The sequence below is a fragment of the Bubalus kerabau genome, chromosome 11, assembly GCF_029407905.1.
Source record: "Bubalus kerabau isolate K-KA32 ecotype Philippines breed swamp buffalo chromosome 11, PCC_UOA_SB_1v2, whole genome shotgun sequence".
Taxonomy (NCBI): domain Eukaryota; kingdom Metazoa; phylum Chordata; class Mammalia; order Artiodactyla; family Bovidae; genus Bubalus; species Bubalus kerabau.
The window spans coordinates 58,763,878-58,778,368 of record NC_073634.1 but is presented as its reverse complement, the minus strand read 5'-3'; the positions used below and the strand labels follow the sequence as shown (position 1 = coordinate 58,778,368).

The following is a 14,491-nucleotide window of genomic DNA, read 5'->3' as shown; positions in this document are numbered from 1 at the left end:
CCCTGGTGAAATGGAAGGACACTGGCCCTACAGGTGTCCATTCTCATCCAAGCTCATGCTCTGAACACTCCTTGCTCGATGAATTGTTCTTGCTTTTAAAATATGATGAATTAGAGCCAGTTTCATCTTAACAATCAGCATGAAGTATGATATATATTGGGTGATTAGTACACTTACCCTGATTAAGTGAATGGTTGGATAAATGGATAAAGGAAGGGAGAATTGGAGCATATGCGATTTGCCTTTTCTGCTAGAATATGGAAGGCATTCTGAGCAAGGAAAATCATTTTGGGTTCTGTTTTTCAGATAAGTGATATCTGAACTATTGTGTTCTGAGTAGAAAATCTCCCTTTTTGCAAAAAAGCACTAGTATTGTATTTTAACTAGAATCATTTTGTGTGTGGGTGTATGTATTTGATTATGAGATTTGAACTTGGCATTTTTACTAAATGTTCAGTACCATCCTAATCATTGTAAAGGGAGCAAATTCCCTGTCCCTGAGTGTATTTGAGAGGACAAATTTATATAAAGCAAGGAGAGAGCAACACAAGACACTTTGTATTCAGATTAAATATTATGCGCTGGCTATTCTGATTAGATGGAATACTGATGGAATTCAGAGAAAGGGAAAGACACTGGGCCTTGGGGAAAAAAGGCAATTTGGGTCAGTGAGGAGAAGAAATATTTCCTAAGGGCTGTTGTGGGCCAACTCGTGGAGCTTGTACAATCCTTCATGAAAAACTTGCCACATGGATCTCAGCAATCAAATACCAAGGCCTCACTGCTTTGCTGAAGGAAGCCCTGAGGTTAGTTTTTCCTGAACAAAAATGACACCTAGATTTAAAACATAATAAATAAAAACTAGTGATCCAGTTATATGGCAGAAACCAACATAACGTTTTAAAGCAATCATCCTCCAATTAAAAATGAATATATTGAGTAAAAATATGTACATAAAAACCATAGGTATATATTTAAATTAAGCATAAATATAAATATAACATAGTTTTTTTTTTTTTAATGTGTGTGTGTGTGTGTTGCTCAGTCATGTCCGACTCTTTGTGACCCCATGGACCGTAGCCTGCTAGGCTTCTCCGTCCATGGGGATTCTCCAGACAAGAATACTGGAGTAAGTAGCCATCCCATTCTCCAGGGGTTCTTCCCAATCCAGGGAATTAACCCAGGTCTCCTGCATTACAGGTGGATTCTCTACCATCTGAGCCACCAGGCAAGCCCAAATATAACATAAATGGCTTATAAATAAAATATAAATTTATGTGCCCTTAGCCATACCAAGATATCACTTGTTTTAGGTCTCTAAGAAGTACTGGCCTATATCTAAAAATATGTCCAAAAGATATTTCAAAAATACTCTCTAGGAAGTGCACTCCACTATTGAAAAGATAAAAAGTTGATACTTGAAAAAATTAGATAAGTATTTGGGCCATATTTTATGTATTTGTATTTAATCATACATTTATGAAGATCATACATATGATCTAATATGCTGTTATACAGATTTGTGCCTTAATGAGTTTATAATCTAGTTATAAGTCTAAGTTTATAACCTTATTTAAAACTAATGTCAATTTCACAGCAATGAGCCTCTTACAAAAAAAAATAAAGTATGATCATTTGCTGCTGACTGTAAATCCAGTAGCAATTTAGGGTTTATTATAATGTGAAGATGTCGGTGTCTGGATTTTGGAGGGTGAGAAGGAGCACAGTATGGTGGGAACTTTGGGAAATGGCATAAACCCTGTGTTATAATGTATTCCAGACCTGTTTTCAGCAGTAGGCTCTCGTTAAAGAAATAAGATCCAGCTTGGGGCTGGTGCACTGGGACGACCCAGAGGGATGGAATGGGGAGGGAGGAGGGAGGAGGGTTCAGGATGGGGAACACATGTATACCTGTGGTGGATTCATTTTGATATTTGGCAAAACTAATACAATTATGTAACGTTTAAAAAATAAAATAAAATTAAAAAAAAAAAAAAAAGAAATAAGATCCAGTAGCCCGTGCTCAAAAAGTAGAGTGACAGCTGTGTTACAAAGACTTGGGAATTGTTGGAGAAGAGAGTTAAGCAGTTACTTTGTTCTACAAAAGGAATGTTTCAGAAAATTAGTTTGGGCTGCATTATACATCAAAATGAAAGATAAAGGGAGCAGTTTGTGGTTATTTTTCTGTAATCTGAATATGAAATGTTGAGATTCTTATGAAGATTAACGTTATATAATCATTGCGTATGGATTTCTAATTTACAGGAGGTTAGAAGGACAGAGAATAAGTTAATTGCCAATTAAATAGTGTGTTCCTATTAAATAATTTGATGTTACTTTTGGACTATAAAGATAATTTCTCAAAATATGTTATCTGAAATAGTAACAGTTATTATTTTCAGTTTTTGGAATCTACTACCTAAATCAGAATTGAAATGCTGCTGAAGAATAATAGCTGGAATAATAGTAGAGCAGTGTTAGTTAACCTTTGGTCAGATATATTTTGTTTAGAAAAACCGAGTCCTTGTTAGGACTTAGGAAACCTAACAGCATTTACAATGAGCACTGCCTACCTGGATATCACATATGTTCACATCCAAATGGAAAGCAAGTCATACTTTAGGAGTAGATTGAGTCTGTTTATGCTCCCAAATGAATTTAAATGACGAGACTATGAATGTAGTGAAAAGCACGGAAATGAATTTGACAGATACTAGTTTTCATTTTGAATTTCAAATTACTGGCTTTCTGTTAGCATATATCAGGAGTAGTGAATTTCTATTAAGTTGGCACATAGTTTTAAATTTTATGAGTATGCTATTGTAAGTGTAAAAACTCATTTCAGTGAGATATGGACATGGATATTTCTTTTTTAATCAGCAAGCTCTAGGCTATATATTATTAGTCTACACTTGTCATCCTGACAGCCTTTAGGCTGTGGAGCTTTATTCTTATATTCCCTTTTGGTGATGTTTTGTTTATTTGGGTAGAATTAAAAAAGAGGCTCTGAAGAGAATTTAAGAGTTTAATACTTATTTAATATTTGCTTAAAATATTAAGGTATACTTTTCAGGCATTTATGCTTAGACAGGTATTATTATTACAACCTTTTAAAATTATTAGAATGATGCTTTTGTTCAACAGTAGTTCTTTCAGTGTTTTGTTAAAGGTATGAGCTTACCATACATAGAGATCTTGCAGATGTAGTACTTAAGGGCTATGTTAAACTTTAACAGTATCAGAAATAACTACCCCACTCTCTTCTACTGCAAACAGCAAAGAGCAGTTGAAAATTACATGTCACCTCAGTTTTGTATTAAAAATGGTGATGGATCTTCTAATTGCAGCAGCAGCTTGCATCTTGGGTCACCTTTCAGTTCACTGAGCAAGGACTCTGAATGCTTATTATGTCGAGGACAGTGATGGGCAACACACTGCTTCCTTATAGTCACAGGAAAAGAAATGAGCGAAATTGAGCAAAATTAATGGTGAACTATCAGTAGCAGGGTTTCCCAGCTTATTTCCTACCGTAAATATGCCTGCCATTTATTAATGTTGCCGCTGCTGCTAGGAGTATTAGCAGAGGTAGCTACCATATATCCTAAGAATCTAGGCTATGCTTCCCCACTCTGCCAAATGTTCTACACACATAACTCATATAATCCTCACAGCAGTCCTGTATGGATGTTGATGGAGATTTCAGGTAAAAAGGTTCAAGTTAGGAGCCAGGTTATTTTCATAGTCAGGGTACCACCAGGAAGAGTACTGAATACCTGTTACTATCTTTTTAGATCTGGTGCTGATGCAGGTAGGAATCAGTGTGCCTTTTATTCTCTGAGGGTTTTTGAATCAGATGAGATGCCTCCTTCTCTGCTTTTGGTTCTCAACTTCTACTCATGTCTGAAATGCATATGCACATTCTCAACTCTAGAAAAATTGCCTCTTACAATAGAGGGGCGGAATGTTAGAGGTAACTTCCTTTACTAGTACAACAAAAAATGAGAATTACTATCATATTTCAGATGGCATTTTTTTAAAACTTTTTTTCATAGCCCTCAAATAACATCAAAATATTTAGGAACTGATTCTTTGGAAACATTATTCTCTATTAAGCAATTATTCCTGGACCCTCATTTCTGATTTTGGTGAACTGAGGGGCATGGCTGTCTCCCACTGTTACTTTACATTCTTCACAGGGATCACTACCATTTCTGTCTCCAATGCATGAAAGTGAGAAGTGAAAGTGAAGTCACTCAGTCGTGGCCGACCCTCAGCGACCCCATGGACTGCAGCCTACCAGGCTCCTCCATCCATGGGATTTTCCAGGCAAGAGTACTGGAGTGGGGTGCCTTTGCCTTCTCCAGTGGCAGGGATACTAATTAGAAAAGGCATCTTCTGGGGAAACTCTGAGAACTTTTGGGGATGTTGGAGGTTGGTGTACATGTGGTTTAAAAAAACTGAAATGATTTTGGTATGCCATTTCATTTTCCCATTGAGAGTCACTTCAAGGCATTGGAAAAGCATAAATACCATCCAGAAAGTATTGATATAATGATCCCAGTGATACTTGTAATAACAGCAGTGTTATTATTACTGGTCCTAGGATCTCTACAGAGATACCCCACATCTTCCTGATCACCACTTCCCTCCTGGCACGCATGGCCATGGACTGTGATCACAATAGTGCTTTTCCAAGTGCAATTCCTGGACCAGTAAAATCATCTGGGCACTGGTTCCAAATGCAAAAAAAAAAAAAAAAAAGCAGTTTCTCAGACCCACCCTAGACCTAATGAATCAGAAACTCTCTGGATTGCTTTGTGTATGAATGTGCCCTCCAGGTGATATGATACGCACACAAATTCGACCACTATGACAGCCACCTGTCATAGTTTCCTGTTGCTGTTGTAAAAATTGACCACACATTTAGCAGCTAAAAGCAGCACAGATTTCTTACTTGTACTCTCTGAAGATCAGAAGCCCAGGCAGATGTGTCTGGGTCCTCTCTTTAGCATTTCACAAGGCTGAAATAATGATGTTGATAGCGCTGAATTCCTTACTGAAGGCACTGGAGAAGAATTCGCTTCCAACCTCATTCAGGGTTTTGACTGTTCAGTACCTGGTGGTTGTAAACTGAGGTCCCTCTTTCATTGTTGGAGGTCAACCAGGCAGGGTACACTCTTAGCTTCCAGAATCTACCCACATTTCCTTTCATGGTTTTCATCTCTCTACAATGGTGGGTCGAGTCCCTTTCACACTTTGAATCCCTCTGCCTCCCTCTTCTGCCCTACCTGATGTCTTTGTCTGCTGCATCTCTACGACTGCCTCTTCTGCCCCCAGCCAGGATGAAGTTGTTTTTAAGTGTTCAGTGATACATTGGGGCCACATTGATAATCTAAGGTCATGTCCATATTTTAAGGTCCAGTTATTAATAACCTTTAGAAGGTTATTAATTCCCTGGAGAATGAAATGACAACCCACTGCAGTATTCTTGCCTGGAAAATTCCATGGACGGAGGAGCCTGGCAGGCTGCAGTCCATGGGGTCGCAAAGAGTTGGACACGACTGAGTGACTTCACCTACGTCACTTATTAATAACCTTAATTATATCTTCAAAATCCTCTTCACCATGAAATATAACATAATCACAAGTTTAAAACAAAGAGTCTGAGGTCCTGGGGACCAAAATTCTGTTTACTTGGCATAACTCATCATAAGGTCTTTCTCTTAACTTTCCTGGGTGCCATGTTGCTCCCTCGGTGGCCCAGCCTCACCATCAGCATCCCATTCTTGCCCCAGGGATCAAAGTGGCTAAAGGAATCTGTTCTGCTTCACCAGGAAGTGAAGCACGTTTCCCACGGGTTCCACATGCGCATCAGGGCACCTGTCCTTTGTGTCCCCCTCATCGCATCTACCATTCCTCTGTGTCCCTCTGCATCCGCTCTCTCTCTCATTCCCCAGAAGTGGTTAGCTCCTGGATTTAGCTCCTCATTCTCCAGAAGTGGTTAGCTCCATTCTTGTCTATGTCTCTGTCTCCCTTCCATGGTTCAGAAGCACTGTGGTGATGCTGGCATAGACCTAAGCCTAGGAATTCCTCTTTATAAGAAGTGAAACAATGCTTCATGGTGCTTATGAGCACAGAGCCTGAAGCCAGGCAGTTCAGTTTCAAAGTTTGTGACCTTGGGTAGCTCTCTTAACTGTTTCATGCCTCAGCTTACCTATCTGTAAATGGCAAATAATAACAATGTCAGATCATTAGCCAGTATTACTAATACTCAGAGAAGAAACAATAAGTTCAGTGTATCCAGGCTTGATTCTTGAGGAAACTTAGAAAATTCTCTCGCTTTTTCACATCTCTCACTTTCTCACCAAAACTTTGTTTTAAAGCTTCTTGCCTTGGCCCCCACCCTAATGGATATCTTGAACTGGCTAGAATGATAATCATACAAAAACATGGCAAAGAAGTAAACCCATCAGGGTTTGCATATGCAATGTCATGATTTTCAGGATAAATTCATAAATTATATAAGGCTGTTACCATTTTTGTTTTACAGGATGAAACTGAAGCTTAGGTGAGGTAGCTGAGTCAATAGCCTACATATGGAGATAGGTGAATAAAACACAGTATTAGTCATTAACTTCTCATGACTTTACTTGTTAACCAAAGCTAACTTGTCTTCTAAAAAAGGCCTCACAGAGTTTGTAGGCAGTAGTGCTCACTCAGTATCGGTAAAGAGAAAAGTCCATGAAAGGAACCTGAAGCTGGAGTCCTGTGGAGGGAAGGCAGGTTTGGGTGGCCTCCTGAGTAACTGTCAGTTGTCCTGGACCATTGTTTTACAAAAGAACAATAGAAGGAATGGTGAGAACTCAGAAAGTGTAGGCAGAGGGCTCAAAGACATTTTTTGAGGAAAATCTGGAAAGGGGAATTTATTTAGTGAATTATGCATTAGAGTAACATATATGTCATTTGAAGGCACTCCTTGGCACAGGCACCTCAAAAGATTTTCTATTTATCAGGAAAATGTCTAATTAACAAAGTACTTGACCTTTGGCTGCTCATAATGGAGCTTGTTTTACTCTGTTGGTCTTTTTTGTCATGTTTTTTGTTATTGTTGTTGTGAGTGATGAATGGCTGCTAACACCTTGACACATGCTTCTTCCTTACCCCCATGGAGAAAGTCTGAAGTTATCTAAGTTATTACTATGCAGGTTGTTTTATCACCTTTTATGTATATGCAGTTTGACACTTTTCAAGAATATCTTCTCAGAGATTAAATAAATTGCTAAGAGCTTGTTCATGGGCTTGTAAAATTGTGGTATATGGACAAGGACAACGCTATTGTCTTTTCTTTTTTTTTTTTATTTTACCCCTTTTTGTTGCTATTTGTGTCCAGTCGATATTCTAAGTTTCCTACCAAAAGCAACTATAATATGTCATTTTTCTTTGAATTTAAATTATTGAAAAATATATATTTTCTTTATATAGAATCTCTTTTGTGGGCACAGCAGTCTGCATTAAATATGTGGATGCCTAGTATGGTTTTGAGACATGCTCCTTTGGAATGTGAGAGGCTGGTGTATGATTGCACACTTCATTTGTTCACTTTCTTTCTTATTTGAAGTCAATTGCTTATTCCACACAGAGGAACAAGTGTCTATGACTAGGTTTTCCCCTTCAACAAATTAATACCACATAACCTTTCCTTGCCTTTTGCTCTTGAATTTTGCCTGTGTCAAAAGAACTGACTAAAAGATTGATCCCCAAAGGAATAAATTGAGTCCAATGATTTGCTTGGTCACTCTTGTCCTTTCAGTTTTAGATTTATAAGTCTTCCAACCATCAGGATCCAAGGCTTTGCTCTAATTCTGCTTCTTGATTCACAGTTGCCTTGAAGTCTTTTTTAAGAATCTCCCATTTTTGCTTGATGCTTGCTAGATTAGTGTCTCTAAGTGTCCCAGCATTTTTATTTCTCACGTCAGTATTTTTTGTTCATCTCTTTAATAATACATCAGAACATGCATAAAGATGTTGTGTGCCTTCCTGTTCCACCAGCTTATATGCACAAGCATGCTTGTGTAATAGTGGTGATTCTTTGCATAGTCTACTTACTACCTTTCACTACTGTGTTAAAATGACTTCACTACGCCACTACTAGTTATCCAGCTGTCTTTCCTGTAGGACCTTGTTGTGCATCATCGTTACTGAGGCCACTTATTATTCCATCAGAGCTGGGAAGAAGTTTACAGGGAACTTCTTGGGGACTGGAAACCATTGTGTCCTAAGAGATGCTGGGAAAGATTGAGGGCAGGAGGAGAAGGGGATGACAGAGGAGGAATGGTTGGATAGCATTACCGACTCAGTGGACATAAATTTGAGCAAACTCTGAGAGATTGTGAAGGACAGGGAACCTGGCACGCTGCAGTTCATGAGGTCACAAGAGTCGAACGTGACTTAATGACTGAACAACAACAACAACAAAGAGCTGGGTTACTTAGGTAGGCCTGGCTTCGACAAGGATGAAGGTATCCTGTGTGGGTAGAAAGAATCTGGCATTTTCATCCTTTCACAACACAGGAAGGTGTGCTGCCTAACAGCAGAATTCTGGGCATGTTAGAGCTGTTATGTAGCAGTTGGTAGTGTGAATGGGAAATGTGTAAAGTTTTTTTGGTTTTTGGAGGACAGGCAACATATCCTTGCCAACTATTGTTGTTGTGAAGGAACCCAAGTCTAAATTGGTCTATATGGTTGGATTGCTATGCTTAGTTTATTTAAAACATGGCATTTGGAGAGAGGTAAAATACCAGCATACTGCATCTTTGCCTTTTTTTTTTTCTTGAAGCAAATTTGTTAGGTCTGTTTGCAAAAGGACTAGCTGTAGCAGGGCAGTAAAGAGACATGTGCCTCTTGCGATAGACCTTTTTTGTAGTGTTAATTCTAATAGAAATACTCATCTACATTGATTTATAAGAGTGGAATGGAGCGGGGACATTGATTCAAAAGAGAACAGCTATGAACAGTTTGATTTATGATGATATTAAAGCAAATGATTCAGATTCACCTTGCACAGTCTAAGGTTTCTTGTCCAGTGGTTAGTTGTCAAAACATATTCATCAGAGAACAGTCAACTTCTCAGTGAGAAGCACACCCCTAACAGAATGTCTGATTTACTCTTTTGAGGCTGGGATGATATCATGTGCTCGATATATGCAAGGTTGCTACGTGCACACCCGTGGTTCTTAGGTAGAAAAGGATTGTTGTAGAATGAAATAAATAACCTTATCAGACACTCATTTTATGGGATAAGAATGTAAATGCAGTGAGTAATCAGAGCGTATGTAAATAGCAGCAAGCTAATTTTCAGAATCATTGCGACTCATTTTGTAATATCTCTCCTATTTAAGAGAATAAAACTCAGCTCTTCCAGGAAGCATAATATCCTCAGTGGTCAGTTATGGTGTGAAAAAAACAAAGAAGCCTTTTGTTAGGACCTGGGGTCTTTCATCTGATTGTCATGATGAGTTTATTGTACTTCTTTAAAGTCTTTGCTGATCTCCTTTGGTGACTGACTTTGATGTCCTTTCTTCAGTTCTTCTGTGGCTTTCTCTGTATTCCTTGATCACAGCACAGGCCACACTGAGACATAACTATGGCCAACCTCTGCTATTTGAAACCACAGGTACTGGAGGGCAATGACCAAGGCTTTCCCAGCAAATGTGTGTGTATGTGCTAAGTCGCTTCAGTTGTGTCTAACTCTTTGCGACCCCACGGACGGTAGCCTGCCAGGCTCTTCTGTCTGTGGGTTTCTCCAGCCAAGGATACTAGGGTGGGTTTCATGCCCTCCTCCATGGAATCTTCCCAATCCAGGGATCAAACCCGCATCTCCTGAGTCTCCTGCATTGGCAGGTGGGTTCTTGGGAATCCCCTTCCCAGTATATAGCAGGCGGATATGTGTACTAAACACTGAGTGGGTGACATAGTTCAGTGTCAGTTGGGCCCCCAAAAGTTTGTCTAATGTATACAGGTACCCTTAAGAAATACCCATTTTCAATCTGATCCTGACATCACCACTTCACATAGTTCTATTTTCTGATTTCCCTAGCTCTAACTTGATGAGGTTGAACCAGACAGGTAATCCTCAAGTATGTTCTAAGTTTTGGTGACTTACTCATTTTGAACCCCTAAGCTCACATTATTTCTGTGATCATTATTTCTAATGGATAATGTGTGTTTCTGTAGGGAGCATGACTTCGGCAACTTCACCGATCATTTTAAAATGGGACCCCAAAAGTTTGGAAATCCGGACCCTAACAGTGGAGAGGCTTTTGGAACCGCTCGTTACACAGGTAAGAGATGCTCTGAAATACTGTTACCTGTATATATTTCTATTGTGATTATATCATGACTTTATGAAGAACGTGAAAATCCTTAAGCATGAATGAATCATGCCACATTGCTAATTACTTAATATGTATTCTTGCCCCAACTGTGGACAGTTTTTTTTTTTTCTTCTCAATAAGATTTGGAGTGCTTTTTACAAAAAGTTTTCATGTGATTTTTGAAATTAAGTTGATGAGATAATTAAAGAAGGGGCTTTGATGAAGGGGACCCTCATTTGCAGTAATGGCTTCAAAGTCTAAATAAATCATGCCTAGCTTGCTTTTAGATGCTAATGCAGTTAGGAAGAACTCTATTGACTATTTAAGAGCGAAGTATATTTATTGAATTACTTTGTCTTTAGTTTAAAAGGGAAAATTCATCATGTTGAAATGATGAAATGTTCCATTTTTATGTTGTCACATTTCCACATGAGGACCATGAACAGAAAAACATCCTCTGGATTTTTAGATTTTAAAAATTAATTTTTTGTGTGTCTTGTGAAGCATATTATTTGCTATATTTCAGAAAGAATTTCAGAAAGTTAAAATTCAAGATTTTATGGGTATATTTGTAGAGAAATGCCATGACAAATTAAGTAGAGACCATTTATATTGGGTAGAAATCACTTATATTGGTTTTCTGTAGCTTCTATAGCAAATTACTGTAAACTTGGTGGTGTAAAGCATCACAAGTTTATTATCTTATGGTTCTAGAAGTCAGAGGTCCTAATGTTAGGATATTGGTAAAGAAGCATTCCTTCTGGAGGCTCGAGTAGAAAATCTGTTTCTTTGCCTTTTCCGTGTTCTAGAGGCTACTCCCTTCTTTGGCCCCTTCCTCCATAATCAAAGCCAGCAGTGAGGCATCTTCAAATCTCTCTCTGACTGACCTCTGCTCATGTCCTCATATCTCATCTTGTCTCACTCTTATAAGGACCCTTATGATTACATTGGGCCCACACAGATACTCTAGAATAATGTCCTCATCTCAAGATCTTTGAGCAAATCACATCTGAAAAGTCTCTCTTGCCATTTTTAGGTAGCATATTCAGACTTTCAAGGGGTTAGAATATGGACAAAATCTCATCTAAAATTCATCAGCTAAAAATTTCCAAATCTCATCATCTAAATCTTATAAATTAGGTATGAGTAAGGTTTAGATAGGGACTCCCCAGGTGGTGAAGTAGTAAAGAATCTACCTGTTAGTACAGGAAACACAAGAGACATGGTTTCAATCCCTGAGTGGGAAAGATCCCCTGGAGTAGGAAATGGCAACCCACTTCAGTATTCGTACCTGTAAAATTCCATGGACAGAGGAGCCTGGCGGGCTACAGTCCATTGGGATGCAAAGAGTTAGACGTAATTGAGCATTCTCTTGCTTATCATCAAGGTTCTAGTTATATTCATTTTTCAAGCAAAATTTCTCTCCATCTATGTACCAGTGAAATTAGAAAATAAATCATATACCTTCAAAATGCATTGTGGGACAAGCATAACATAACAGGTGCAGACATTTTCATTTAAAAAGAGAGAATGTGGAAGAAAAAAAATGGTTACCAGTCTCAGGAAGTTTAGAATTCCAACTAGGCAAACTCAGTTAGATTTCACAGCTTGGTGATAATCCTCTGTGGCTCAAGGCTCTGCCCTCTGGGCCTGGTTCTTTACTCTAAGAATCATTATTCTTTTTTCATGAAAGATAGCATGTATTTTCAGTTGAATATTTCCTGCCTGTGTAACTTGAAAGTGCAACAGCTTTTTTTGAAATTCATCTCTTTTTTTCAGTTCAGATTGTCGGTATTTCAACTGATATAACATTCTTGAGAAACCTGTGGTTCTCTCTTGATATATCTGAGATTTTCTCTATTAGAAAACAGGATACTTTGTAGATCTTTCATGGATAACCTCATCTCCAATTTGTCTTCTGCTGAAATCACTGAGGGAATCCATGAATCCCATGTCCAATCTTTCCAAGAGCTCCTTGTGTGAATGAACATACCAAGGTTTTAATCTTTGCAAAGCACTAACCGAAGGTTATGTAGACACCAAGTTGACTTTTTCTTAAGAGCCACTATTTCCTGAAACTGAGACTTCTAATTTTAACACCTCTTGCAATCTGCCTAGGCTGAGAAGTTTCTGAATCATTGGGTCTTGGTTCCTTTCAACTTAATATTCTTAACAAAAAAAATTTTTTTTCTGGCTGCATCTTGTGGCATGTGGCAGGATCTTACATTCACTAACCAGGGATTGAACCCATGCCCCGTGAAGTAGAGGCATGAAGTCTTAACCACTGGACCACCAGGGAAGTACCAATAAATCTTGACTCAATATGTTTCTTTCTTCTTCAGTTCAGTTCAGTTCAGTCACTCAGTCGTGTCTGACTCTTTGCAACCCCATGAATTGCAGCACACCAGGCCTCCCTGTCCATCACTAACTCCTCTTACATTTCGCTATAAGCAGGAAGAAGAAACTAGGCCACTCCTTCAATACTTTGCTTGGAAATCTTCTCAGCTAAATATTCAAGGTCATCACTTATAATTCTGATTTCTACATAATTATAGGAAGCAATTCAGCTAAGTTTTCTTCTACTCTATAACAAATATTGTTTTTTCTCCATTTTCCAATAACATGTTTTTCACTTCCTTCTGAGCCCTCCTTTAACTGTCCATTTATAATGATTTCAATAATTTCTAAAATGATAAAAGCTTACTCTACCATGCTGTTCACTTCCTTCTGAGTCCTCACCGGAAGGGCTTTTAACATCCATATTTTACTCTCTGTTCAAGGTGATCTAGGCTTTTTCTATGATGCTCCTTAAAATGTTCCCAGCCTCTGCCTACCGTCAATTTCAAAGCCATTTCCACATTTTCAGGTAGTTGTTATAGCAACACCCTACTTCCCAGAACCAAGGTCTGTATGCCTATATGCTTCCAGTTGCCACTATGACAAATTACCACAATCTTAGTAGTTTAAACAACACCCATCTATTATCATACAATTCTAGGGGTCAAAGATCCTAAACGCAAGATGTTGGTAGCAAGATGTTGGTAGGGATGTGTTCTTAAGGAGGAAGTTCATTCCTATTTTTAGCATCAGGAGTGCACCTGTGCCCTTGGTTGTGGTGCTTTCCTCCATCATTAAAGCCAATAGTTTAGCACCTTTAAATCTTTCCTCTGATTTCAGCTTCTACCATCATATCTTGACCTCTGACTTTAATCCTCCTCCTTCCTGAATTCCAGACAGATTCTTTACCATATGAGCTATCAGGGAAGCTCCCTCTTATAAGAACTCCTGTGATTATATTGGGGTCACCCAGATATTCTAAAATAATCCCTGGATCTTGAGATCTTCTGCAGAGTCCCTTTTGCCATTTAAGGTAATACATTCACAGGTTCTAACGATTAGGAAGTAGACATGTTTGTAATTGTTGAAACATTTCATTAGATTTATGCCCTTTTTTAATGTGGTCATGATTCTTATTAGTGCTATACAAATTTATTCAAGAAACACCTAATACTGATAGACTCTTAGATTTGAGAGTATGTTGGCTGCTGCAATTGTGGTTTGTGGACTAAGACTGATCCATGAATTATTTGTTATTGGACAGTAATAAGCACAGAAATTCAAAGTAAGTGCTTTGAAAAATTTATGGTAGTTTTATAGAGTAATTTTATGCATGTTGAAGCTAATCATAAAATTTGAGCTTTTTATCTTTAAATTTCTGATGTTATTCATTGTCTTGTATTTTTAAAAATCTTTGGTTTATGCACTTTTAGAATAACATATATTTGACCTTTCATCATAGATAGCTTGAAAAAGCCTGATTTGGGAGGTTCTTTGTGGTTGGTCTGCTCGGAAATGTAGTTCTGTCGGCTGGGTTACTAACACAGATTACCTTTTTCTAGTGTTGGAATTTTCACTTCAGATTCATGCCAATATATTTAATCCTTATCATGCAGATGAAATGAAGCAATAATTAGAACATAGTGCCCTGTGTTGATTAAATGTAGTCTCCATTTTTCTTTTCTTGATGGTTGTATTTCAGGTTCATACTGGTCGTAAACCAATACTGTATGTCAGTGAGAAGGATATGAGTGAATCTAGCATGGGCAAGCACAGTATTA

At 38.2% G+C, this 14,491-nt stretch overlaps 1 protein-coding gene across 6 annotated transcripts in view; it reads left to right on the top strand.

The window, feature by feature from the left end:
* The window catches only part of LOC129623203 (catenin alpha-2), a 674,017-nt gene that overhangs the window by 162,630 nt on the left and 496,896 nt on the right, over window positions 1-14,491 (top strand). For all 6 annotated transcript variants that reach the window (XM_055540375.1, XM_055540376.1, XM_055540377.1 and 3 more), the window contains exon 2: window positions 10,234-10,340. In XM_055540375.1, coding sequence (XP_055396350.1) covers window positions 10,239-10,340 — 102 coding nt within the window. In that variant the 5' untranslated portion in view covers window positions 10,234-10,238. The remainder of the gene's footprint in view (window positions 1-10,233; window positions 10,341-14,491) is intronic.